General features: G+C 53.3%; 9 protein-coding genes across 9 annotated transcripts; 5 read left to right on the top strand and 4 right to left on the bottom strand.

Moving 5' to 3' along the window:
- Positions 1-281: 281 nt before the first annotated feature.
- Positions 282-2,382, top strand: GGTG_03312 (hypothetical protein). Its single transcript, XM_009221091.1, has one exon. The coding sequence runs from the start codon at positions 652-654 to the stop codon at positions 2,197-2,199; it is 1,548 nt and encodes a 515-aa protein (XP_009219355.1). The 5' UTR covers positions 282-651; the 3' UTR covers positions 2,200-2,382.
- Positions 2,307-5,957, bottom strand: GGTG_03311 (phospholipase D p1). The gene is made up of 4 exons (XM_009221090.1): positions 5,475-5,957; positions 5,273-5,300; positions 2,936-5,132; positions 2,307-2,846 (listed from the first exon to the last, which is right to left on the bottom strand). The coding sequence occupies exons 1-4, from the start codon at positions 5,576-5,578 to the stop codon at positions 2,632-2,634; spliced, it is 2,544 nt and encodes an 847-aa protein (XP_009219354.1). The 5' UTR covers positions 5,579-5,957; the 3' UTR covers positions 2,307-2,631.
- Positions 5,958-7,013: 1,056 nt separating this feature from the next.
- GGTG_03310 (HET-C2 protein) lies at positions 7,014-8,502 on the top strand. The gene is made up of 4 exons (XM_009221089.1): positions 7,014-7,329; positions 7,392-7,450; positions 7,544-7,662; positions 7,764-8,502. The coding sequence occupies exons 1-4, from the start codon at positions 7,179-7,181 to the stop codon at positions 8,056-8,058; spliced, it is 624 nt and encodes a 207-aa protein (XP_009219353.1). The 5' UTR covers positions 7,014-7,178; the 3' UTR covers positions 8,059-8,502.
- Positions 8,376-11,095, bottom strand: GGTG_03309 (hypothetical protein). The gene is made up of 3 exons (XM_009221088.1): positions 10,450-11,095; positions 9,988-10,383; positions 8,376-9,919 (listed from the first exon to the last, which is right to left on the bottom strand). The coding sequence occupies exons 1-3, from the start codon at positions 10,623-10,625 to the stop codon at positions 8,536-8,538; spliced, it is 1,956 nt and encodes a 651-aa protein (XP_009219352.1). The 5' UTR covers positions 10,626-11,095; the 3' UTR covers positions 8,376-8,535.
- Positions 11,096-11,421: 326 nt separating this feature from the next.
- On the bottom strand, positions 11,422-14,033 carry GGTG_03308 (hypothetical protein). The gene is made up of 5 exons (XM_009221087.1): positions 13,771-14,033; positions 13,648-13,680; positions 13,447-13,562; positions 13,283-13,384; positions 11,422-13,208 (listed from the first exon to the last, which is right to left on the bottom strand). Exons 1-5 carry the CDS (start codon positions 13,810-13,812, stop codon positions 11,627-11,629), a joined length of 1,875 nt encoding a protein of 624 aa, XP_009219351.1. The 5' UTR covers positions 13,813-14,033; the 3' UTR covers positions 11,422-11,626.
- A 167-nt stretch (positions 14,034-14,200) lies between these two features.
- On the bottom strand, positions 14,201-15,247 carry GGTG_03307 (hypothetical protein). Its single transcript, XM_009221086.1, has 2 exons — positions 14,695-15,247; positions 14,201-14,605 (listed from the first exon to the last, which is right to left on the bottom strand). Exons 1-2 carry the CDS (start codon positions 14,788-14,790, stop codon positions 14,399-14,401), a joined length of 303 nt encoding a protein of 100 aa, XP_009219350.1. The 5' UTR covers positions 14,791-15,247; the 3' UTR covers positions 14,201-14,398.
- On the top strand, positions 15,149-15,934 carry GGTG_03306 (hypothetical protein; the record flags this gene model as incomplete). The annotated part of the gene is made up of 4 exons (XM_009221085.1): positions 15,149-15,189; positions 15,336-15,376; positions 15,452-15,647; positions 15,766-15,934. 4 exons carry the CDS (start codon positions 15,149-15,151, stop codon positions 15,932-15,934), a joined length of 447 nt encoding a protein of 148 aa, XP_009219349.1.
- Positions 15,935-16,477: 543 nt separating this feature from the next.
- Positions 16,478-17,802, top strand: GGTG_03305 (hypothetical protein; the record flags this gene model as incomplete). Its single annotated transcript, XM_009221084.1, has 5 exons — positions 16,478-16,504; positions 16,626-16,733; positions 16,797-17,176; positions 17,247-17,314; positions 17,391-17,802. 5 exons carry the CDS (start codon positions 16,478-16,480, stop codon positions 17,711-17,713), a joined length of 906 nt encoding a protein of 301 aa, XP_009219348.1. The 3' UTR covers positions 17,714-17,802.
- A 4,105-nt stretch (positions 17,803-21,907) lies between these two features.
- Positions 21,908-22,505, top strand: GGTG_03304 (hypothetical protein; the record flags this gene model as incomplete). The annotated part of the gene is made up of 2 exons (XM_009221083.1): positions 21,908-22,269; positions 22,448-22,505. The coding sequence occupies 2 exons, from the start codon at positions 21,908-21,910 to the stop codon at positions 22,503-22,505; spliced, it is 420 nt and encodes a 139-aa protein (XP_009219347.1).
- Between the last annotated feature and the right edge of the window lie 617 nt (positions 22,506-23,122).

Raw genomic sequence — 23,122 nt, 5'->3', positions numbered from 1 at the left:
GGGAGTCAAGTATACCAAGCCGTGGTCAGGAAGTTAATGGAGATAGCAAACTTGAAAATGCCAGGGTCCAGTCAGCGAGTCGACGCCCAGAGTCTAGGCAAGATGCTGTCGCGATTGCATGTGCTTCTTCTTCTGCCGACCTGACAGAGTTTCCTGTCACTTGCCCGATTGGGACGTGTTGGTGGGGCGACAGTCAACAAACGGTCGAATAGCAGCAGGGCTAGACCCAGTCTTGATCTTTTGCAGGGGAAGGCGCAGTGCGGGGACGGCCGAGCGAGGAAGCCAAAACCACCACATGAGTTCCAGCTCAGATTCCCTGCACTGATTCGGGCGCTGCGCTTCACCAACATCATCATCTAGCCGCGGGCTCTGCTTCCCATTCGCGTGTTTCTGCACTGCTTCCTGACCAATCTCTGTTTGCCAGCCTGGCGCTCGGCAGTCCGACAAGCAACAGGGCTGCGAAGGAGGGGTGCCGACGAAGCTCAGAGCAGGGTGAAGAAAAAGCAAGCTGAAGGCAACGACAAGAGGGAGAAAAAAGAAACACCACGTCTCAAGCCATCAACAGAGACGCCAGCCACCTCTCTTCAAATCTTCACAACCAAAAGCTTTGAATGCCCTGATATCACGACCCAAAGGGCAATCACTCTCACAATGGCAATCAAGCGCCTCAAAGCCTGGCTGCTCTCAGCCACCATCATATGCATCGTCCTCTACTTCACACGCGAGCGCAGCCACTACACCCTCCCCGAGGCCGCCCGCCCGCGCCCCGTCGCCCCGGCCGTCGTCGCCCCGGCGGCGGACGCGGCCAGCAACACGGGCCCGCCCAGGTCTAGGACCACCTTCGCGGCCATGAAGCTGCCGCAGTCCCCCGGCGCCAAGGTCAACTCGGAGGCCCACAAGCTCGCCTGGGCCGACGACTTCCTCCCGCACCTCGCGGCCGTCGCCAAGCTGCCCGGCATCACGCTCGCCCAGGCCAGGAAGACGTGCACCTGGGGCCCCGCCGACAAGGTCGACTTCCAGTTCGACGAAAAGGCCGACTGGGTCGTCAGGGACCGGCCCGAGGACGAGGTCGAGGCCAAGCGGCGCGAGTGGCGCCAGTTCGTGCGCGAGGGCATGATCCCCTACGGCGCCGTGCAGCACCGCTTCACCAACCAGCGCGGCCTCGTCGTGCTCGCCGGCAACCAGGACACCTTTAAGCGCGTCGGCCTGCTGCTGCGCGCGCTGCAGCGCGTCCGGTCGCGCGTGGCCATCGAGGTGCACTACTACGGCGAGGCCGAGATGACGGAGCAGCACCGCCAGTCCCTGTCGACCGTGTGGCCGCGCATCTTCTTCAACGACCTGTCGTCCGACGACAACATCCTGCGCGTGCAAAAGGACCGCCCCTTCATAAACTACCAGCTCAAGACGGCCGCGCTCGTCAACTCGCGCTTCCAGGAGCCGCTCCTCGTCGACGCCGACAACATCCCCGTGCTCGACCCGGACGAGCTCTGGGAGTCTGCCGCCTACCAGAGTCACGGCACCGTCTTCTGGCCCGACATCGCCCGCACGTACCCGCAGGACCCGGCCTGGGCCATCACAAACACGCAGTGCCGCATGGACGAGTACGAGCTCGAGAGCGGCCAGCTGCTGGTCGACAAGCGCCGGTACTGGTACCACCTCCAGCTGGCCGCCTGGTGGGCCACGGAGCAGGGCGCCTACTGGGACCGCATCCTGCTGGGCGACAAGGACCTGTTCCGCTTCGCCTGGCACGCCCTGCGCACCGACTACGGCAGGCCCCAACGCTGGCTCGCCTCGGTCGGCACCCTCAACAAGGGCTTCTACTGCGGCCACTCGTTCGCCCAGCACCACCCGGACGACGCCCGCGTCGCCTTCCTGCACGGCGGGCTCGTCAAGACGGTCGACCTGCAGGTCATGCGCTGGAACAGGGACACCCAGGGCGGCTACTACCGCCACTACAAGCGCGCCCCGTCCGACGAGGACCCGCGCGTCAGCGTCAACGTCGGCATCAAGTTCGACGGCGCCGACTACATGGACGTCCCCAAGGGCAGCGGCTTCCGTGCCGCCATGTGCACAGACATGTACGACGTCGAGGCCAGGGACCTCAACGAGCTCATCCCCATGTGGGAGCAGACCTTTGGCGAGATCGGAGGCTACTGGCAACTCGCCACCGATGATGGCCAGGGCGGCAAGCCCATCTGATCTACTTTGGCCTGTGTCTGTCCATCCTTTTTTCTTTCTTCTGTGCGCATTGTTCCCCCCACATAAGAATTGGCATCCTCGCGGATCTATCCCACTGGGATTTACCCAGCCATCATAGGAGCCACCATATTGTACGAGTAATAAGATAATCATTTTGGGCAATTGAAATTGCCGTGTGTTCATGTGCTCTCGTTGACCGTGACAAGTATCCCCATGATTTTCAAATCAGCATGCATCATTAGACACAATATGCTATTGATGGGTTATTCATTACTCTGGTCATTAACCGCGTTTCGTAAGATCATGACCCCAAACCCCGGATACGTACATGAGTGCTGCAAGGGTTTGATGAAGAAAAGCCAGGCGGCAAGAAGAAAAACGTAAATATGAGCTGGAAGTTCCCTTGAACACCTGGTGGCGTGGACAGAGAGGCTATGCGTAAACACTCTCGGTCCACTGGTTGACCTGCAGACCCCGTTCAGCCATCTCGGCATCCTCAAGGAATTCCATAGGCATCCAGACCAGGTGTCCTTTGATCTGGTCAAGCTTCTCCCGGATATCGTCGGGCGGCAGGAACCGGTCATAGATGTGGCCAGGTTTCACGCCCTTCGCGGGACGGAAGTGGTCGTACTCGTCAAAGGTTTTGACTGTTGAAACGGTTGAGCACGGAAAGGTCAGTATGCAGGCAGGATAGCCTCGGGGGGAGCGGTGCTCTGCCAAGTTCGAGGCCGCTTACCATGATCGTCGGGGTCCACATGGAACAAGTGCCGGAACGTCTCCGTATTCTGCGTAGCTTGCTTCGTCCACGTCTCCCAGAGCTTCTCGTCGAGCGGGTCCTCGACAAACGCCCAGCTCTCGTCCTTGTCGTAGACGTCGTTTGGTGAGTCCTTCCCAGGCGGCTGAGCATTAGGGTCGTCGGACGCGTCGTTGTCTTGAGGAGGAAGCAGGCCCAGATGCTCCCGCCAAAGGTACCTCCTGAGCGTGGCGGCATGATAACCGGCTTCGAAGGGTTGGCCATCCATCCGAGTTTGTATCTTCCTCCGGTCCTCCATCACGATACTCAGTTCGCTGTCGTGATGACCCTCCTGGCTTCGGTCATTGAGGTTACTGCTGCCACAGATGACAACCCTGTCGTCGGCAATGAGCAGCTTGGAGTGGATGTAGAGCTCCTCCTGAATCCAGTTTTCCACCTCATCCTTGGGATCGCCCTCCCATGGCTCGTCAGAGAGCTTGCCTGGGCCTGCCATGGCGTGGTGGCTCACGCTATAGCTGGACTCTGTCTTGTGTTCTTTCTCCCCCTGGACCTCCTCGAACTTTCTCTTGGCGTCGATGGCATGTTCCGTTGCCTGGTCCGAGCCCTCGCCTGTCTGCTCGGCGACAGTACCCATGTGTGCGTCACGTCCTTCCTCCCCATCGGCTGCGCCATGGATCGCTTTACCCATGATCTCTTCGGCCTCGGCTCGCTGCACGTCCTGGTACCTAACCCCGGCCACTTCCTCCTGATGCTTCACCGCCGGTGTCTTGTTGAGTCTGTCGTAAGCGCGGAGGTTGAAGAAGAAGACATATTTCTGAGGGTCCACACCCTCCTTCTTAATTTGCTCAAAGATGGAATGCTCTCCCCGACATATTGACTTGTACTGGTAGTCCATGATAGCACGGGTGCCTGTTGCAGCATCTTCGCGGAGGTCGCCCGCGAATCCTGGTACGGCGGGTATAAGAATGATGATGCGGAACTTGCGGGCTTCCTTGCTCGCACGGACAACGGCGTCGACGATTGCGCGGCCAATTTGGTTGTGAATGGGTGACTGCTGGTCACCGGTGGCAGTGATGAAAAACTGATTCTCGATGTAAACGTAATGCTGGGCCTGGCCGATGACCTCCACGTATGCGTTATGAATCGACTTTTCCTTCAGGATACCACTGGACCAGTCGGCGCTGGAGCGCACTACTTGAGCATGTACGGTGCCGCAGTTGTTGAGATCCTTCTCCTCGACAGGCGAGAGGGGGTGCAGTATATACTCGCCGACGGGGTGCTTCGGTCGCTGAACACCGACAAGATCCTCGTTCTCGCCCTGGCGGCCACGGAGCTCAAGCCAGTCGTAGCGGTCATCCCTCTTGTACTTGTCGCGCTTTACAAAGTTCCAGCGCAGAACAAAGTGCTCGGCGATGTCGTACACACAAGGACCGATGATGCCCATGGAGATGTCGTGCCACGGCATGCGGCCGTGCTCGGCCTTGCTAAGCTCATTTCGCTTCCAGTCCTGCACGTTCTTGAAGTCCATAATGCGGTTGTTGTTGAAATCTTGGCCCGGCCACACCTCGTTGGCGACGCCTTCGGGATGCATGTCGGCCAGGGGGTGTTGGTGGTTGTCCCAGCGGCCGAAGCACAGATCGATACCGCCAATGAAGGCGACGGCGTAGTCAATGACGATGAATTTCTCGTGGTGTGCCCAGTAAAAGGTCATGTCGGCCGCGTTCTCGAAAACGTTGTGGTCTGGGTGGCGCATGATGCGGATGTTTCCATGACCGGGGCTACCCTCGGGGCAGAGGGCCTGTAGAGCATGCTTGGTGTGTTCCGAGTTGCACGCCAGTGCCGCCTCGACCTCGCGATAGACGCTGACATAAATCTTGACGCCGGCCTCGGCCTTGCGCTTGAGTATCTGGTCAAGGCGCCACTCTTGGTTGTAGTATGGGGGCCGACGCAAGAACAGCTCGGGCGACAGCCACCAGTCGGCAATGTAGATGGTCTCCTTGGCGTTTTCCAGGGCGACACTAACGGCCCAGCAATAGTCGCGGCCATCGACATACCACTTCACCAGATTGTCCTCGCGCTCGGGGAAGAAGGACTTGAACCGGTGGGAGTCGCAGATCTTGGTCCGCTTCTCGTCGCATGCCTTCTCGTGCTCCTCGTCGTGGCGGTGCTCGGGGTTGAACTGCAGGAAGGCCAGCAGTGGTTAGCCGAGACCGGGCAATAGCGACAAGAGGAAGGCAGATCAAGGGCTTCGCTATCGCCACACCCACTGCCCAACGTCCAACGGCGCGTCTACATCGAGATGGAAGCTGCGACGCTTACCAAGTTTGTGAATTTGCCAATCTGATGCCTGCAGCCGTCAATACTCCCATTAGCACTCGAGCCAAGCACCGCCGTCCAAGCCCGCCGCGGTGGGTAAGGGCCAGAACTCGTGAGACTCGTGAACCGCTGGTCTCCATGAGGGCGGAACGGGACGAACCCCCCGGAGAGCCAGGCAAGAGAGGCTCGCCCTGCTGGACCTTACTTTTTGTTGGTTAGGCGAACCTTTGCGTCATGCAGCGCAGTCCCCTCGAGCTTGTCCTTCAGCTCCGACACCTCCGACTTGAGCTTGTGGAAGAAGCCCGACATTTCAGCTGTTTCCCCGCGCTGGGCCTGCGTCGTACGGCTCAAGTTGGCGACGAGCGGAGTCGGGGTCGAGGACGCGCGTACACAGTACTCGATCCGGGCTTGAGGAGTGAATGGGGAACAAGCAAAAAAAGCCCGCCGCTAAGCTCTGGACGCGAGGTGCGTGGGAGGCGCGACATTATGTACTGTGGGCAGTCACTGGTAGTATCGACGCACTGCACAGGGGGGAGGAGGGGTGCGGCTGGCGCATGCGGCGTGGGCTCAGTCTCCTTCAATCCACATGATGCGGGGCAGAAAACAAGGTCTGAGAATGCGCAACTGAGGAGACGCACACCGGCTGATTGAAGTTGGACGAGTCCATCCACGGCGCGCGCTATGAATAGCGCGGCATCAGCTGGCGCGCCCGCTGGCCCTATGGATTGATGTCATAGACCCCACGCCCGATTCGCCAATTCCAGGCCGCCACCACCACTCCGCCCAGCACAAGTGGGCTACAACCCTGGCGACCTTAGCCCGGCAACTCGGCACCAGCCTTCCTGGGCGGGAACAACGGGACGCCCTGGCTGGAATCCCACCCTTCCCAGGCCTATCACACGAAAGAGAGACACATCGATGATGGTGAAGCCGAGTTTGTATGTATATGTAGTGCACGCCATCGGAATCAGGTCTTGTCCACTTCAGGCAGGCCTGCACGTGAGACTCTCAGTCCTGATATTACTCAGCTAGCAACGCCACTTGGCACCATGACGAACAGCGATGAATTTCACAGCATGAAACGGCGCCTAATAGCGTGCGTGTGGAGGGGCGCAAAGCCTCGAACAGTGCCAGGCGGGAGGCCCAAGCTCGGTCAGACAACTGCTGACACCACGGCGACGACGTCACTTGGATAGCGGCTTCCTGCTGTCATTCGCATATTGATGGCTCACCCAGTCCCGAGAAAAGCTGGTACAGTGAAGTGAATTAAATGGTCAAGGGAAGGTTTGGACCGCGCAAACCGTTTGTTTGCTGGGTGACAGGTGGTCTGCCTCAAGTGGCGCTTTAGACAAACCCGCGGGAAATACTATACAATTCGAGCCACCAAAGGAAACAATATTACCCAAACACCACGTTTACAACGAGCAGTTGATGAGGCCGGGCAATGCTCAGACTTCAGATCATTGCTTGACCACCAAGCATTTTGACCGTTGTCGCTTGAGGTTGACATTTTCAGCCTTCCCGCACCAGCACAGCCGCACACCTATTTAGTTCATACAATCCCTGCAGACCATTTCGATATTCAGCGATTTTCAGTCGGGATACTCTTTCCAACCCGCCAATGCACGTAAGCAATCAACCAAACACGCAATCACATGATACCTCGCACGTGACTATACCAAGCTCCAGAGCGGGGCATCTAGGCCGGCCCAATTGAGGGGTCGTGGCCTGTCGGACGTCATGGCTGCCCGTGGGGTCCCTGGCTCCAGTTCCTGGCTCCAGTCCCCGGTTCCAGTTCCCCTCCGAGACGCCTCGTAACTGACCGCTCCTCCAAACAACTACCAGAGAGTCCAGACCGTTGCTGCCAACTTCTAGCTCGCCTTTCCTGATAACAGAAACCACAGTCAAGATGGCTTCCGCGACCGTGATCCCCGCCGGCGGCACCTTTGTCGATACCCTCAAGAAGTCGTTCGTTGACGTGCCCGTCGACAAAGAGAAGGATAATGCCATTGACACAGCTGCCTTCCTCGATGCTGCCGAGTCCCTGACCACCATCTTCGGTAATAACGACATGTTCCGTCTCGGGTCCCTTGTGCTACTCCAGCTGCTGACGCCCTGGCAGACCTGCTCGGCTCGGTCGCCTTCACCCCTGTCAAGAATGACATGCTGGGCAACGTCAAGGTGCGAATAGCTTCAGTATCCCTCTTGCCGGGCCTTCCAGGCCACTGTCAGGCTCAACGTGCTAACCGAGTCCCTGGTATTTCTACTATTCAGAAAATCCGTGACCGTCTCCTTGCCGCCCCCGCCGAGTCCGAGACGATCCAGGAGCTGGTCCTGAACGAGCTCAAGACGAAGAAGCACGTCGCCACCGAGGGACTCCTGTGGCTTATCCGGTGAGATGGAGCTCCCCGCCATTGCCTGATACACAGTTCAACCTTTCAGACTACCGAGCCGTGGATGGCTAGTCGATTGCTGACCTCGAGATGATGTCTAGCGGCCTCGAGTTCGTATGCATCGCCCTAAGCCAGAACTTGGCCCAGGCCACCACGGAGCTCGCCGACTCGTTCCGCACCGCCTATAGCGAGACGCTCAAGCCGCACCACAGCTTCATCGTGAAACCTGTCTTCAGCGCCGCCATGAGCGCCGTGCCCTACCGCAAGGACTTCTACGCCAAGGTCGGTAGCGACGAGGAGAAGGTCAAGGCCGACCTGGGCGAGTACCTGGCCTCGCTCGACAAAATTGTCGGCATCCTCAAAGGTTTTCTTGACCGCAAGGAGGCCAAGTGGTAGAGCCGCGAGAGGAGGACACGAAAGCTATAAGGGAAGGAGTAAAATATGATCCCGGTCGGGGATTCTGTCGGAAGGGCAGATAAAATCCGGCGCCGTCGGGCGGGAGTCCATGCATGATGCAGAAGCATAGACAGTGGATAGAAACGACAACGTCTGCTTCGATGAAAATTCGGAAGAGAATGAGATCATGTCCCTGAATCCATCCTATGGGGGAAAGTCCACGGGGAGATAGTCCCGTCTGGTGCAATGAGTGAGAAGGGTGGTGGCATACACTCGATTACATTCAGCTAAAGTGCCATGCAAAATGCGAGGGATCTGTTTTACTGACACCACGGAGCAAGCAACCAATCGCGAAAAGACACAAATTAGATTTTATACTATGGAGTCTGGGGATATAGATGCTTGACTACATCAACGTTGTGACAGTTACGAGCCAATATCCACACCTGACATTACACTCGGGTACCATCCCTCGATTTACAGAAGGATGGCCAGCACCGGAAGGACCATGGCGAAGCCGCCAAAAACGGCACGGCCGGCGCTGGCAGCGACGGGGGAGGCAGGGACGGTCGACTTGGGCGGGGTCGGCAGACCACCAGACCCTGAAGCGGCGCCGCCGGTCGGGGGCGCGGGGTTGCCAGTCGGGTAAGGACCCGGGGTGGTGGGGACCGGGTAGTCGCCGCCGGTCGGGGCGGGGAAGCCGGTGCCGACCGAGGTCTTGGACTTGTGGTGGTGGGGCTTCTGGGCGGTCTTGGTCTCGGCCGGCACGTGGTCGGTGATGGTGACGGTCGGCTCCGGGGTCGGGCAGTTCGGCGGGGGCGTGAAGGTCGAGGTGACGGGCACGGGGCAGGTGGTCAGGGTCACGGTGACGACGGAGACGGTGGGGACGGGGACCATGGCCGTCATGGTGGCGGCCGTGCTGCTGATGGGCACCGCGGCGGTGGCGTTGGCGGCCGTCATGGTGGCGGGGCAGACGGTGGTGGTGGCGATGACGGTCGACGTCACGATCTTCTGGGTGAGCGAGGCCGGGCAGTTGGGCACCGAGGCGACGCACGACGTGATGGTGTACGTCTTGGTGGTGCGGACGGTGGAAGTGACGAGGCCGTTGGTCACGTTGGCGGGCATGGTCGTGGTGGGGGCGGCGCCGGAGATGGCGCTGCCGCCGGTCGGGAGGCCGGTGTGGGCGGTCGTGGCAGACGGTTCGGCGATATCGGCGGGAGCCAGAGAAGAAGATATGTCGGCTGACGCGTCAGGAGCAGCGGTGCCGGCGGAAAGGCCCGAGGTGATGGGCTTGGAAGGCAGGACGTTGTTTCCGGGGCCTGAGCCGGTGGTGGTGGCGACAGGGATCGGGGCCAGGCCGGTGCCGGATCCAGCGGAGGGGAAAGCGCCAGTCCCCGATGCAGAGGGGAGAGCGGCAAGGCTTGAGCTGGGGCCGTGGCTGGGGCTGGGGCCAGACTCGCTGCCAGACGAGCCGCTGCCGGACTCGGGGTGACGCAGGGGGCAGCAGATGGCGACGGACTCGGCCGCGTAGAGGGTGACGAAGACGGCGGGAGCGAGCTCCAGCTTGAGGCACTCTCCCACGGAGACGTCGACCTTGAGGGCGACGCCGGCGCTCAGGGCGAGCTTCTCCTCGACCTGGACCGGGCAGGCCGACGTCTTGACGAGCGCGTGCGTGCAGCTGAAGAGGTTCACCCAGACGGCGACGCCGGCGCCGACGCCGATGTCGAGGCCCTTGAGGCCGATACTGGCATCGATGCCGACGGCGGCGCGCAGGCGCAGGCCGAGGGTCAGGTCGATGGCGACGCTGAGGTCGACGTGGGCGCCGACCTCGGGCTGGATGGGCTTGGCGATGAGGCCCTCGCTGAAGTAAAGATTAGTTGCTGCCTTAGGGATTATGCATGGATTTTCTTTTTAACAGGTCCAACATACAAGGAGTGGCTGACGATCTTCTGCTCGACGGTGCTGATCTCGGCGAAGCAGCCCTTGGGGAACTTGACGTAGAAGCCGGCCTTGACGTCGATGGCGGCAGAGACGCCGACGACGAGATCCAGGGCAAAGGCCGCGCCGACCTTGACCCGCGCCAGGCCGGGCACGCCGAGGTCGAGCTTGCCCGACGCCATGAGCTCGACGGTCTGGTAGAGGCTGGCGGACGCGTCGATCTCCACCTCAAAGTAGGCCTCGAGGCCGCCCAGGTCGAGCCGGACAGTGGGCTCGGCCAGAAACTTGTCCATCATGGCGACCTGGATGTCACCCGACATGGCCGCCTTGGGCATGTGCAGGCCCAGTCGCTCGGGAGGGCCGCCGTTCTTGCCGGCGCCGCAGATACTGCATCATAGAACTTGTGTTAGCACCTGGGACATGATGTCGAAACTTTGTTCCCTGTAAACTTACCCCTCGAACAGGGTCTCGTGCTGCCAGGCCTTGGCCGTGTTGAAGACGCAAGGCTTGATGGTCCGGACCTCGAGGTCACCCTGCCGGGCAGCGTTTACGACATTGAGGGGGGCAGGGGAGGCCTGCGCGAGGCCAACAAGGGCCCCGAGGGCCGGGGCGAGCTTAGAGAAGAGCATATTTGCGCGGGTTTGGTCGAAACGTGACGGGGCTGGTAGGGTCCAGGCGCCCTAGTAGAGAACGAAGTGCTAACGAGCGGCTGTGTCCACCGAGGGTACACTGTAGTGCACAAAAGAGAGCGACTGGAGATGAGGAGTGCAGATGTGCTGGATGTCCTTCTCCAGTCGACGGAAAGGAAAGGGCATCGTGGTCCTTTTTAAACCCGACGTCTCAGTCGTCGCACCCGGCTTGACCTGCCTCCTGCCCGACCCCTTGGGATGGTCTCCCCGCCCAACTGGCGGGCTGCGACGCCGATCTTGGTGCTAGCAGTTCATACCGTATGTCTGAGAGCTGGTCCAGTGCGGCTGCGGCCGAGCTGGTGTGCCTGATTTGGCTTGTCTGGAAAGAAGATCGTTTCAGCGTATAACGGCTAGCGTGCTCGCGCGCCAGTCATCTCGTGGGGAGATCTTTACAGGAAATTGCTTGGCGCTCAATGACGATCGGCGGGGCGTGCTTGGTTCGACAGTAGTCGCCTGGCCTGTGCGGTCCAACGGGGTCGGTGCGTATCATTTGCTCGCGAGAAGATTGCTGTCATAAGGCGAAATTATGTACAGTAACTGCCGCTCGAGTCTCTTGTGCCGTCTCTCCCGCTCCTCCCTTGGGGACAGGAGCCGCTAGGCTCGACTTCGGCGCACGCGTTTTCACGAGGAGCGTCGTTTCTAACACTGGTGATCTCAATGTCGGCTTGCATTACGGTACTGCCAAAAACGGTATCTCAATCCACTCTCACAATGTTGATCACCCAGAAAGGGATATGCACACTGTCCGGGGAAAGGAGACAACGCTAAGGAAGCGTGGGAAGCAAGATCAAGGCCATTGTGACAAATTCTAGAATCGTAACAAGCACTTCGGCCCAGATGGCCACAACTTGGAAGGGGTATTATGCCAGTGTCACCAGTCTTGGCCAGTGTCGACCGCCATTTCATAGCCCCTGCCGCGAAACACGTTCCACCCGGGATCCTCAAGTAGAGGGGTCAGTATCTTGCCCAACACTCTTCCCCGGCTGATCACCCCTGCCGTCCGCAGCGCCGACCGTCTGGTCAGCTGCCTGCCCGGTGAGCTGATCCTTGGAGCCCTGCTTCTTGGAGAACAGGGAAAATGTCGGCATGCTTGGCTTCGGTACCGAGGGCATGGATGGCATGCTAGGCATCGACGGCAGGGGGATCTGCTCCATCGCCGGGAGCTTCGTTGGCAGGCGGGAGGACCACGTCGCCGTGGCCGCCTTGAGACCTGTGCCGGCCTGCTCTGCGACGCCAAAGAGGTGGCGCAGATAAGTCTGCCTCTCCTTCTCATCCGGGACTGCCTGGCCATCGGGCGAGCCTTCTCGGTCGTCTGGAAGGGGCACAAGCGACGCGGCCGCCGCGATGTCGATGGGTGACTCGTCAGGAAGCTCGATGCTCGCAGCGGCATCACCGTCTCCTCCAGCACCAGAATCCGCCGTCTCGGTAGAGTCCATGCCGGCTTTCTTTTCGACTTCGGATGACACCTCCGGGGCGGCATCAGAGACTGCGACTCCGTCGTCCGTGACCGTGATCTTCTTTTCCTCGCTCTCTTCGGCCGTGTCCACCTTGTCCTCGGCGAACTTTGGGTCATCAAACAGGGGCTCGTCACTGTTGAACCAGGTCGCGACCAGCTTGGCAGCGCGCCCCGTCATGTCGTCATACCCTGTGTTCTTGTCAGGCTTGAACATGGCCATGTGCGTATCCACCTCGTCCTCCCCGCCCTCGACGACGCGTCGGTCAAACAGGCCGGCGGCTGGCGCCTCAGGGCCCGGAACGGCGCAAAAGGTCCGCTCAGGGACGAAGTAGCCCCCGCTCCAGTACCCGTTCTCTCCGAGAGACGCATACACGTCGCACACGCCAATGCCCCTGAGCGCGGCCAGGCGGCCGAGGCGGTGCTCCAGCTCGCGGGGCTTGACGAGGGCGCCGACGAAGGTGAAGTGGTCCGCCAGCCAGGCGTACGACTTGCCGACGTTGCCGCGATTGATGTACGCGAGCCCCTGGCCCAGGGCCCCGACGCCGCGCTGGTACCCCTCGGCGATGGTGGCGCGGTCCAGGTCGCGGACGCTGCGCAGGCCCGCGGCGATCTCCTTGCGGTGCACGTAGGCGGCCACGCCCCCGGCGGCTATGGCGCCGACGGTGCCCGTGCGGACCGCCAGCAGCTGCCACGCCTTCCAGCCCGGGTTCGCGACGGCCGAGGCGCGCGAAACAGACGTGGCGGCCTTGGTGGCGCGCTTGACCGCGAGCTTGGACAAGCCGGCGGGGGCGGCGGCCAGGGCCGTCATGACGTTGAAGACGGAGCTGACCTTGTTGTAGTTGCTAAAGGCGCCGTAAACGAACATGGATCTCGCCAGTCCGTTGTAGGGGGTATCGAACGCGAGGACGCCCTGTATCAGAGGGAAGAGTGGCCTTTTGGGGTCGTCATCTTGCTCGGCGCCGTTGCTTGTCTCGTCGCCATCGATAGCCTCGGTGCCTTTCTTCTCGGCAGGATCTTTTCTGCGTTCGTCGAGGATCCGAAATAGCGTGTCCGATGCCACAAACCCTCTAGTAGCCTGGGTTAGCACAGACCAGCCAGCGCCACTACACAGGCCAAACACCGGGAGATAGCGGTTGCGAACCCCATCGAATGCGCGACGAGAATGACGCCGACGTCGCGATCACTCGGCGGCCATGGTTTCTCGCTGTGGACCTTGCGAATTTCCATCACCCGTTCCTTGAGCCTATGCCAGATGACGGGATCAGTCTACGAGCCTCTGTTTGCTGCCAGAAGTGCTGAACCCACCATCCCAAGAACTGCTCTGTGCACTGGTCGAGCTCCCCCTTTGTCTCGTACTTGGGGTAAACGACCGATTGAACATTCTGGCCCGGCAGCTCTTTGGCGACGGCGCGTTTCAAGTCCTGCCAGCTATCACGTTAGTCCGTGAAAATCTCCTAGGGTGGTGACGTGAACCGGCGACAGGCAACTTTAGAAATTCGATCGTACCTCTGGAAAGTCCTGGAAGGTGTTGTCGTTTCCCTGATATTTGAGGGTAGGGCGTGTGGTTGCAAAAACAACGTTAGCCAGTGTCGCCTTAGCACGGGGTTCACTCCCAAGGCTAACACTAACCTTGAAGCCGTGGATAAAACAGAGAAGTAAAGTTCGTGCCATCTTGGGCTCCTTTCCCGACAAGATATTGATCAATATTGTTGTTATTCGTTTTCGTCGTTAGATCATTAGGGCGGTTCGGTTGTTGGATAGGAAGGAAGAAAGTTTGAGGACCGTGGTGGTGTTTGCTTGAGTGATAGCGCAAACTGCACCACACAGAAACCAAAATTCTGTCCGCCGCACGCTTCCACGGATTTGACGAACCTTTGCTCTTGGATCCTGCTCGGCAGCCACGCTCGATTTGCGACGCGACCAGCGTGTGGCGACAACCGTGACGGTTGTCGGACCTGCTTGCTCTTGGGGGCTTGAAATGACGCACTCGGATTCTGCGCGGCCAATCAAAGCCACCTGTAGCCACATCGTCCCTTCTCACAAGCGCGATCACAAGGAAAGCATGGGACCAAGTAGCAAACGGGCACGTTGAACCAACGGGCTATTCTTATTCTGGCGGTTACGCTAGGTTGTAACCATCGGCATCATTTACGTATTGTTCGTCTGCGCTGTGTTTCTATCATCTGGGGCATTATCCCCGGTTGCGCATAGAGCTGGTGCATATGGCTTCAGGGCTTCTGGCACCGGGGTGGCACGACTAGTCCTTCTTGACGCTGGCGGCGCCCTCTTTCTCCATCCCGGCACAACCTGTTGCGCGTCCGGCCATCTCCTCGAACTTGCCGTAGCCCTGCGAGGCGGGGTCCCTTTGCTCGCCAGCGGCCTTCATTGAATGGACCGCATGTGCCTTATCTTGCTCGCCTGATGATGTCCAAGCGTGCGATCCAGTGACGGAGCCGACTGCGGTCTGTTTGAGGAGTGGAAGGTGGGCATCAGCGACTGCAAAAACCCCCCCCCTTTGGCGACATAGACTGGGTAGGATGTTCCGTGACCTACCTCTGCAATGCCCTTGATGTATTCGGCATGTCCTGCCAGGAGGCCGGGCTGTTGGCTCTCTTGCGACTGCGACTGGGTGTTGGTGTTGGTGGACATTGTGGGGTACTTGATAGGTGAATGGAAATGTGTTGCGGTTGAAGTTCTTTGCTGTGTGAGTGCGAGGTGTCGCAACGCAAAATGTGACAAGGATGTCGATGCTTTTTATACCAAGCTACCATCTATCCGAGCCCATAACGCTAGGTCTTGTTGCACTTCCACGTGAGCAGCGTCTTCTTTGGGCGCGTTGGTTGTCGATGCATGCGAAGCTCCGAATACAATGACGTCGTGGAGAAACCTGGAGTGCTGTGCTTGGTGACGTCAGACGTGCATTGGGATGAAGGAAGGAGGCTTGCGCGCAATCCGTAGTTGCCGTGGTAGCCCAGTTGTTGTGTATCCAATTCTGTGTAACAGCAACATGGAGAAGATTGTCCGATTGTTCAGCTTATTCGCGATTGCGTGCTGCTGCCTGTTTGCCGCTCATCGGCTAGCAAATAAACCAACAGGCAGCGCTAGCACTGTCACGAACACGAGGCTTGGAGAAGGACCTCGCAGATAATTTGAGAACCCCGACCATCGATTCACCGACTGACCCCCACCATTAGCTTGACAGCAGTGCTGGAGCACAGGCTATTTCACAGTGGGGGTTAGTGCTGTTGCGACAACTGAGACCGTGCAGCTGGTCGGGCTGGGCTGTAATCTGCTCCCCCACTACGCGTAGACGCGCCCACGCGCCTCCTCCCCGACCCCGGCCCCCGATCGGCAGCTCCCCGAATTTGGGCTCGGGCAGCTGTCGCCGTCCAGCAGGCGCCGGCCGGCGCTTCTGTCAACGCCACTAGACGCCAAGTCGAGGCTGCAGAACAAGGCGGCGCCCTCGACGCTCGATCCTCGACATCGCAGCTCCCTTTTGGCCTTCTGTGTTACACACGTCGAATTCATGCCTTCCTCGCGTGGACTGCCCGGAAGAGGCAGCTCTGTGCGGAGAAATCAAGGGGTGGTGGCTGATAGCTCACATTCACCGGCTACGAACCTCAGTGCCTCGATCTCTGTTCTCGATTATCGCGTTGCTGCCCCGGCAAGGCCCCTGCCGCAACGATGTTACACCCAAGGGAGGCGGAAGATGAGGGTCAGGCCCCAGCGAGCCCAACATGTCTCGAAAATTCGCCTCCGCCTGAATCTGGGCCCCCGCGTCCTGCCGCCGTGATTCGGCCACCAACGGCCAAGCCCTAGACAACCCCTGGAGGCGCTGAAGTGCCAACCGTGTGATACCATACCCTCGGGTCCCGGCTGGGGGTCTCGGCAAGCCCAGCGCTCAATAGCCCGCAGCGACGTCTGGTCACATGCGCTGGACTTGTGCGCCGGCTTGTTGTCACTCTTGCCCGTCTCCCTCACAGCATCCAGGGGTAGTATTGATAGGTGTAGGTATGGCGTGGGACCACAAGAAACGCCACCGCCAGAGCGTTTTGCTTTTTGGCCTCACGGGAGAGGAAGACCTACGGACGCATCTGTCTTCATAATATCTTACGAACGTCCGTCATGTCTCTCCTCCCACTCTACTGGTTTGTTTCCAGCCCGGTCTTCTTCCTTCCTCTTCCAGATCTTTTATCTAGCGAGAGGACTTTTCTACTTGAAGACCTTTCTCCAACACGACACGCCGAGGAGTGCCAGCTATGGAATTAAATCTACTATATCCCAGGGGGCTCTCGGCCCTCTTTTAGGAGTCAGCCTTTCGCTTCCACTAATATCCATGATCGTGGTCGCCATCCGTCTCCGAGTTCGTTTGTCGGCCAGATGTTTGGGGCCTGAGGACGTGCTGATATGTGCCGCTTTGGTACCTTCATCACATTCTTTCCATATTTTCCGCGGCCCTGCTGACGCTATCTCATCTGCACTAGTTGGTAGACCTCCTACAAAACGCAGTGGTCGGATATGGTGCCTTTTCAGGGGTCGGAGCCCCCGAGGAGGCCACAATAAACACAGTTGTGCTCCGAAGAGGCCGGAAGGTATGCATGTCTTCCATGCTGAACTTTGCTGTATGATGACGCCCGCTAACTCTTTTCATGCAGCTCGCCTTCATCTGGCATCTGCTTTATATCAGCTCCTGGGTTCTCATCAAGGCCAGCGTATGTGCCGCACTGCTCCGTCTTACCTCCTACCAGCGCAGACGGTTCTTTTTGGTCTTTTTGATAGGGCTTGCCGTCGCCGCTGCGGTAGCCTTCCTCGCTGGCGTGCTCGCTCAGTGCTCCCCGATCCAGGCGGTCTGGACTGCTGAACAAGAGCTATGTCACAACACGGCGGTGGTCGTCGGAGGTTTTTATCTGGTCTCGGCAGTCAGCATAATCGCAGATATCGCAGTGGCAATCATTTCTGTGGTTATTCTCGGCCATGTCAGAATCCCAAAGGTTGTCAAACGATTTGTCGCCGTGATCCTGTCTCTTGGGGTCTTGTGAGTCTTGCCCGCCACTTTCCCCTACAATTTGGATCTATCAGGTGCTCCGTGCCAACAGCGAACCCAGGGCGTCCGTATGTAGCATCATCCGTCTTACGTACCTCCCATCTTATCCTCGTGGTGGAGGTGATATCTGTATGTTCATACTGGGCTCTTCGGCTACCACCCTCCCCTCTTGCCCCAACGCACTCGTTGCTAACGACCCCAGCAGGCAATATAGGGCCTATTGTCTTGTTATCCATCCTCGAAACTAGCATCGCAATCATTTCAGCTTTCCTACCGATGCTCTGCAAGCTGTTGGGCACCGTCCCTCGACCTTCCACCGATTTAGGGGGCGCTGGGATCGACCTCTCTACAAAAGCGATTCGCTGGAACACCAAGGCGAGCCCGGGGCATATCTCGTTGATGGAACTTGCTCCTACCAACAATGCCTCATCGACAATAGAACCCAGTCACGACCACCACCTCGCTACCACGACGGCGGGAACAAGGGATACATTCTTGTTGCAGGCAGAAGGGATAGGCACGGTGTGAGGCTATTCCGGTTGATATGCTCTAAAGAGGAAAGGATTTAAAGTGCAGGGTCCCGTAAGGGCCTTTGCCCTTTATATACACGTAACTCCCTGTCCTCCTTGCTTACTAAGCTTCCTTCCTAACGCTTGGAAGCGTTATACGCTTCCAGGCAGGGAAACCGCTTTTCCAATGCTTTAAGCATTTAATATTTATGCTTAAAGCTTTTTTATAACAATATATATTGTTTATTTTGTAATACACCCTTTAAGCGAGCCTTTTAGGTTATTTGTAAATAAAATAAAGGGAAATTGGTTGCTATGTTAATAGCGTAGGATTTAAAAGCTTACCGCGCTTTTAAAAGTTAATTGTAAAAGCGTATTAATTTTAAAAAGTAACGAAGCAAGCGTTTTTTGCTTTTAAAGGGTAACCGTAAAAGCGCATTAATTTCGAAAAGTAACGAAATAAACGCTCCCCGTTGTTAAAAGCAATAAAGCAAATGCTTTAGCCATAAAAAGTAACGAGGCAAATATTTTAGCCATTACCGGAAAAAGGTAAGCGTAGCAATTAAAACCTTTTTTTTTTTACTTCGTTCCGGCCTTTTTTTTTTCCTTTTTACCACCATTTTTTTACCAATTCGTAAGTTTTTACGCTTTCGTTCCTATCGTTTAGGCTTTTGCTAATATAAAAATTTTTGCAAAAGCAAAAGCAAGCAATCGTAAGTGCTTTACGCGGCGGCGTAATGTTTTAAAAGCGTCGTACGGTGCTAATAAATTGGCTAAAAAATGGGTATTGCCGGTAATAAAACGACGCGTACAACCGTTCGAAAACGCGCTAAACGCAAAAAGCTTAACCGGGCTTAAACCCAAAAAAATAAATTGTAACTTTTTGCTTTCCCATTAATTTATTGCTTTTTTGTTAATTTTGTTTTATGCGCGTATAATGCGGATTTGCAAACGGTTATAGCTATTTTAGCAATTAAAGCTAAACAAACGGAAAAAGCATTATTTAAAAAAAAGAAAAAAGCTTAACAGGTTGAAAAAGATAAGCAAAGGAAAAATAAATCCCCCGCGGAAAAAAATAAACAACGGAATATAAAAAACGCGCGAAAATAACAAATTGCCCGCAAAAAGGCTTAAAATAACGCCCAAACGATTAAAACGATAAAAGCGCGTACGTTTGCCGAAAGCGTTAAACGGGTTAAAGCTAATTGGGCTTGTTACGTTAAGCGGATAAAAGCTTTGCGCCGTTTTTTAACTTAAATTTTAATTAATATTACCGTAACCGTTTTCGAGCTTCCGGTTATTTTTGTTACTTTTCGTACCTTTCGTTTTAATTCCTAACCTAACCCAACCGGTGCTTTTTAAGCTCCGGTTAAATTAAGCAAAAGCTTTGGGCTTAATTGGCCTATTCGTTAAACGATTAAGGTCGATTTTAATTCCAATAAATTTGTTAATCGGTTCGTTTAAAAAAATAACGATAATAACGATAAGCCCGTCGTTTTCCCCGATACCCGGAAGCGCAAAGCGAATAAAAAAACGAAGGTAAATAGTTAAATTAGTTCGTCCCTAACCGTTTTCGCGGGTTTTATGCTAATTACCCCTTTTTTTTCGTTTTAATCTTTAAAAAAAATGCTATTTAGCTTTTTTTTTTAGCAAAACCGTTAACTTTTTTTTAATAAAAACGTTTTAATTAACTTTCCCGATAGTACTATTCCCCGCGCGGTCCTATGCGATAAATGCACCAAAAGCTTTTTAATAAGGTTTTGGGGCTTTTGCAGCAATAAACCCATAGCGCGTTTTTTTTGGGATGGTTGTACTTTACGGTATGTTTAATATGCTTAAAGCAACTACCGTTGCAACCCTTTCCCTTTTTTGCCTTAATTGCGCATTGCAATTGCTTTATTCCAAAAAAAGCTTTTGGGTAGCTTTTGCTTTAAAATTAAAAAGTTTAAAAGAGTAGTAAGCCATTTTTTCGAGCTTTACCCGAAACCGGGCAACAAGCAGGAAAATAAGGCTAAAAAAAGGAATAAAAAGGTTTTCCGTCGAAATAATCCTGTTTTTCGTAGCCCAACCCCAAAAAAAAGGAAAATGGTAATAATAACGAAAGAAATTAAAAAAATGGCATTAAAATTATAATAGCTTGGGGCTATTCCTTTTATAAAAATGCTTTTATTTATTAAATAATGGGTAAGGGCTAAAGTTAGGATAAAAAGGAAAAATGAATAAAAAAAAGGTATAGCGCTTTTGAAAATTGCACGCGTTATAATTAAGTACCGTTTTATTGTTTAAAACCGGCATGCTTTATGCTAATTAATAAAAAAGGAATTTGCGTTGTGCTTTTATGCAAACGTTATACGCTTTTGGTATTTGCTTCGAAGTTTTTGGTTGCGTATTAAGCTTGCCAACCCGTTTTTAAAGGAATTGTACAACCTTAAAGCAATTTTAAATGTTTTAAATTTGTAAAGCGGAAGGTTTTTGGTAAGCCCGTTTATTGGTATAAAAGCGGTTTTAAAATATACCACGTTAAACGTTCCTTTTTGGTACTTTTAACGTAGCTATATGTTTATAATATCCACGTATTTTAAAGCCGTATTAATGCGGGTGCCCTTTTCGATTACCAATCGGATCGTTTGTATGTTGTTATAGCAAAGCTTTTAAAAAATATTAATTTCCAGGCGCAGGTTTTGGAAAAACTTTTGCATAGCGATGGTTTTTTTTCCGAACTTTATAAACGCCAAAAGCTTTGCTTTTGTAATAAACGTTGTAACGGTGGTTTGTTTTTTTGCTTTTTACGCTACGGGCTTTTTAAATAAAAATATAACGTATTTTTTAAATAACCTTTTCGTTTTTTTATCGTTAGCGAAAAAGGCGTTTAAGGCAAAAAGCAAATGGTCGGACCTTGGGACGTTTTTTAGCCGGATGCAATAAAATTTCGACCCTTTTAAATACAAAAGGGTGTAATTTATCGCTTTTAAATGCTTTTTACTTGGGTTTATAAAGTATTTGGAAAATTTTGCGCTCGCAAAAGCAACGTTTGGGCGGATAATAATGGCCGTATAAAGTATAAACCCAACTTTTTTTTGCATGGCCAGGATTTTGGCGGGTATCGTTACCCCCGAGTTTTTTTTAAGCGTTTAGCTAGGCAAAAAAAAGCGCTTTACGCTTTTGTTCTTAAAGTTAAAGGTATTAACGATTTTGTTAATGTAAAAGTTATAATGCAAGGTTATTATCCGTATTTTTTTGTCCTTTACGATTTAAACCCCGAGGAAAATTTTAAATGGTTTTTTTTTATTTTGTACTTTTTTTAAAACCGTTTAATACTTTTATTGCCATTTTTAAATGCGTAATACGGTTAAAAATAATTATGTCGTTAACGTATAGGAAAAAAAAAACCTTACGTTTTGTGCTTATAAATAAATAAAGCTTTTCCGTTAACGGGATAAGCTTTAGCTTTTTAAAGGTTTTTTCGAAGGTTAGGTATTACAATTTCGGTAAATTCCGTAGCCCGTATAAGGCTTTTTTAAGCCGGGCTACAAACCCTTTTCGGTAATACCCAGGGGGGAACTTTACGTAAACGGGTGTATGGTTATCGCTAATTTTTGCGTAAAAAAAAGCTTTATTAACGTTAATTTGGTGCGCTTCGAAATCGAAATAAGCTATAATTGCTATTATAATTTTAAAGCTTTTGGTTATAAGCGTAATAGCGTAAGTTTTTTCCAAACCGTTAAATTATTAATTATTTTTAATTACCGCGCGGGATTTATAGTTTGTAACGTAGCCGTTTTCGTCGAATTTATAAATAAATAATTAAGCAATGTCGATAGCTTTGCTACCAAATAAATTTTTCGAAATTTTTTTCCAAATTCTTTTTTTTAATAATTCGTTAATTTTTCCGAAAGCAAATTATTTAAATTCCTTTTTATGCGGGTGCGTATTAAGCTTTTGCTAAAATTTTGGAATTCGTTGTAATTTATTTCGGTGCAACCGTTTGTTTTTTTAAAGGTTATTGCGCTTCGATATTTTCGTTACGGCAATTGCGATTATTTCGTAAGCCGGGCAATAGCCAAAATTATTTTTTTTAATTACCGTTTGTTAATTAAGCAAATACGTATCGAAAAAAGCTCGTTAGCTTTCGTTTATTAAGCTTATTTTAAAAGCAGCGTTTTTAACTTTCGGTTTGGAAGCGTTAAACGTTATTGTTAAGCCGTAATAAAAAATGGCGTTATTAAAATTATTACGTTGCTTGCTTTCCTTTTTTTTTTTTTTTTTTCCTTTTTTTTTTGCGGCCGTACGCGTTACGGCGCGGATCGCTTTAAACGTAATTATCGACGAATCCGGTAAAAGCGCGTTAAAAAAAAAGGCTTTGGGCAAAAGCAAAGGGCCCGTCCCTTTGCGGGGTTGGCCTTTGCCCTTTTTAACCGGAGGAAAAAAGGAAGGCGGCGCTTTTTGCTCGTTTGGGTTTGTTTTAAATAAACCTTTAAAAGTTTTAAACGCTTTTGGTATTGCGATTGGGGGCGCCGCAAAGGTGCCGTTTGTGGTTGCAATTAGTATATCCGGTTTTGGGGTAAGCAAAGACCGGTTTGTTGCTTTGTAAAGTAAAGCCAGCCTTAACGGTTTTAAAGGTCGTTTTTCGGGCTCGTCGTTACCTTTACCCTTTACCGGCAAAAAGTTATCGCTTTTTCCGGGCCGTATAAGGCCGTAATACGAATTGCTTACATGTAAAAAGCCCGTATTACGCATTTGCTTTGCTTTATAGCTATTTTTTAAAATATTTGGAATTAAAAATTTATGCGCGTTTGGATTCGGCCCGTTAGCCGAATCCTTTACGGCTTTAACCTTTATAATTACGATAAAACCTAGCTTTTTTACCCCCAATTTTTAACCTTAATATTTAGTAGCGAAAATGGGTGCTTAAAGCTTTTCCGGTTAAAAAAGCCCTAGCGCATTAGCAATTCCTTTTCGGGTTGCAAGCGGGTTTTCCGTTTCGTCGTATTTAACCAGCAAATTGTAAGTAATTACGTTAATTGGGTCCTTTTTTTGCTTGCCTTTAAAAAAGCTTTTTTTATTAAATTTAACGTTTTTTGTAATTATTACTTTTTTTTTAACGGAATCCAAATCCGGTAAATGTTAAAAGCTTAATAACTTACCAAATATCCAACCCCAATACAAAGGTTAATTTTAAAATGCTTAAAATTCGCGTTGTGGGACCTTTTTACGTTTAAAGGATAAATTTTGCATCCGTAAGCGTAAATGCCGTTCCAATCCGGTTTTAAATTGGTTATTAAACCCGTAAAAAGCTTTGGGGCGTAATGCCGGAACCATCCCCAAAACCAATTTAAAAGGATATCGTTAAAAGCGCGCATGCTTTTCGACGGTAAAAAATTTAATATTTTTAGTCTAAACGGCAGCGTAAATCGCTTCCGGCCATAAA

Source organism: Gaeumannomyces tritici (genome assembly GCF_000145635.1).
Source record: "Gaeumannomyces tritici R3-111a-1 unplaced genomic scaffold supercont2.2, whole genome shotgun sequence".
NCBI classification, from domain to species: domain Eukaryota; kingdom Fungi; phylum Ascomycota; class Sordariomycetes; order Magnaporthales; family Magnaporthaceae; genus Gaeumannomyces; species Gaeumannomyces tritici.
The sequence above is the reverse complement of the archived record's forward strand: the minus strand, read 5'-3'. Positions and strand labels throughout refer to the sequence as shown.

What these genes read in the sequence shown, in the direction of transcription:
- GGTG_03312 (XM_009221091.1), top strand. Translation starts at nt 652, where the DNA reads ATGGCAATCAAGCGCCTCAAAGCCTGGCTGCTCTCAGCCACCATCATA.
- GGTG_03311 (XM_009221090.1), bottom strand. Translation starts at nt 5,578, where the DNA reads ATGTCGGGCTTCTTCCACAAGCTCAAGTCGGAGGTGTCGGAGCTGAAG. An exon ending in GTTCGCCTAACCAACAAAAA is followed by an intron (nt 5,301 to 5,474) that starts GTAAGGTCCAGC and finishes TGACGGCTGCAG; the next exon opens with GCATCAGATTGGCAAATTCA. An exon ending in TTGGCAAATTCACAAACTTG is followed by an intron (nt 5,133 to 5,272) that starts GTAAGCGTCGCA and finishes GCCTTCCTGCAG; the next exon opens with TTCAACCCCGAGCACCGCCA.
- GGTG_03310 (XM_009221089.1), top strand. Translation starts at nt 7,179, where the DNA reads ATGGCTTCCGCGACCGTGATCCCCGCCGGCGGCACCTTTGTCGATACC. An exon ending in GTCCCTGACCACCATCTTCG is followed by an intron (nt 7,330 to 7,391) that starts GTAATAACGACA and finishes ACGCCCTGGCAG; the next exon opens with ACCTGCTCGGCTCGGTCGCC. An exon ending in GGACTCCTGTGGCTTATCCG is followed by an intron (nt 7,663 to 7,763) that starts GTGAGATGGAGC and finishes GATGATGTCTAG; the next exon opens with CGGCCTCGAGTTCGTATGCA.
- GGTG_03309 (XM_009221088.1), bottom strand. Translation starts at nt 10,625, where the DNA reads ATGCTCTTCTCTAAGCTCGCCCCGGCCCTCGGGGCCCTTGTTGGCCTC. An exon ending in CACGAGACCCTGTTCGAGGG is followed by an intron (nt 10,384 to 10,449) that starts GTAAGTTTACAG and finishes TCTATGATGCAG; the next exon opens with TATCTGCGGCGCCGGCAAGA. An exon ending in AAGATCGTCAGCCACTCCTT is followed by an intron (nt 9,920 to 9,987) that starts GTATGTTGGACC and finishes TCTTTACTTCAG; the next exon opens with CGAGGGCCTCATCGCCAAGC.
- GGTG_03308 (XM_009221087.1), bottom strand. Translation starts at nt 13,812, where the DNA reads ATGGCACGAACTTTACTTCTCTGTTTTATCCACGGCTTCAAG. An exon ending in CCTTCCAGGACTTTCCAGAG is followed by an intron (nt 13,563 to 13,647) that starts GTACGATCGAAT and finishes GATAGCTGGCAG; the next exon opens with GACTTGAAACGCGCCGTCGC. An exon ending in CTCGTCGCGCATTCGATGGG is followed by an intron (nt 13,209 to 13,282) that starts GTTCGCAACCGC and finishes CCAGGCTACTAG; the next exon opens with AGGGTTTGTGGCATCGGACA.
- GGTG_03307 (XM_009221086.1), bottom strand. Translation starts at nt 14,790, where the DNA reads ATGTCCACCAACACCAACACCCAGTCGCAGTCGCAAGAGAGCCAACAG. An exon ending in ACATCAAGGGCATTGCAGAG is followed by an intron (nt 14,606 to 14,694) that starts GTAGGTCACGGA and finishes CTCCTCAAACAG; the next exon opens with ACCGCAGTCGGCTCCGTCAC.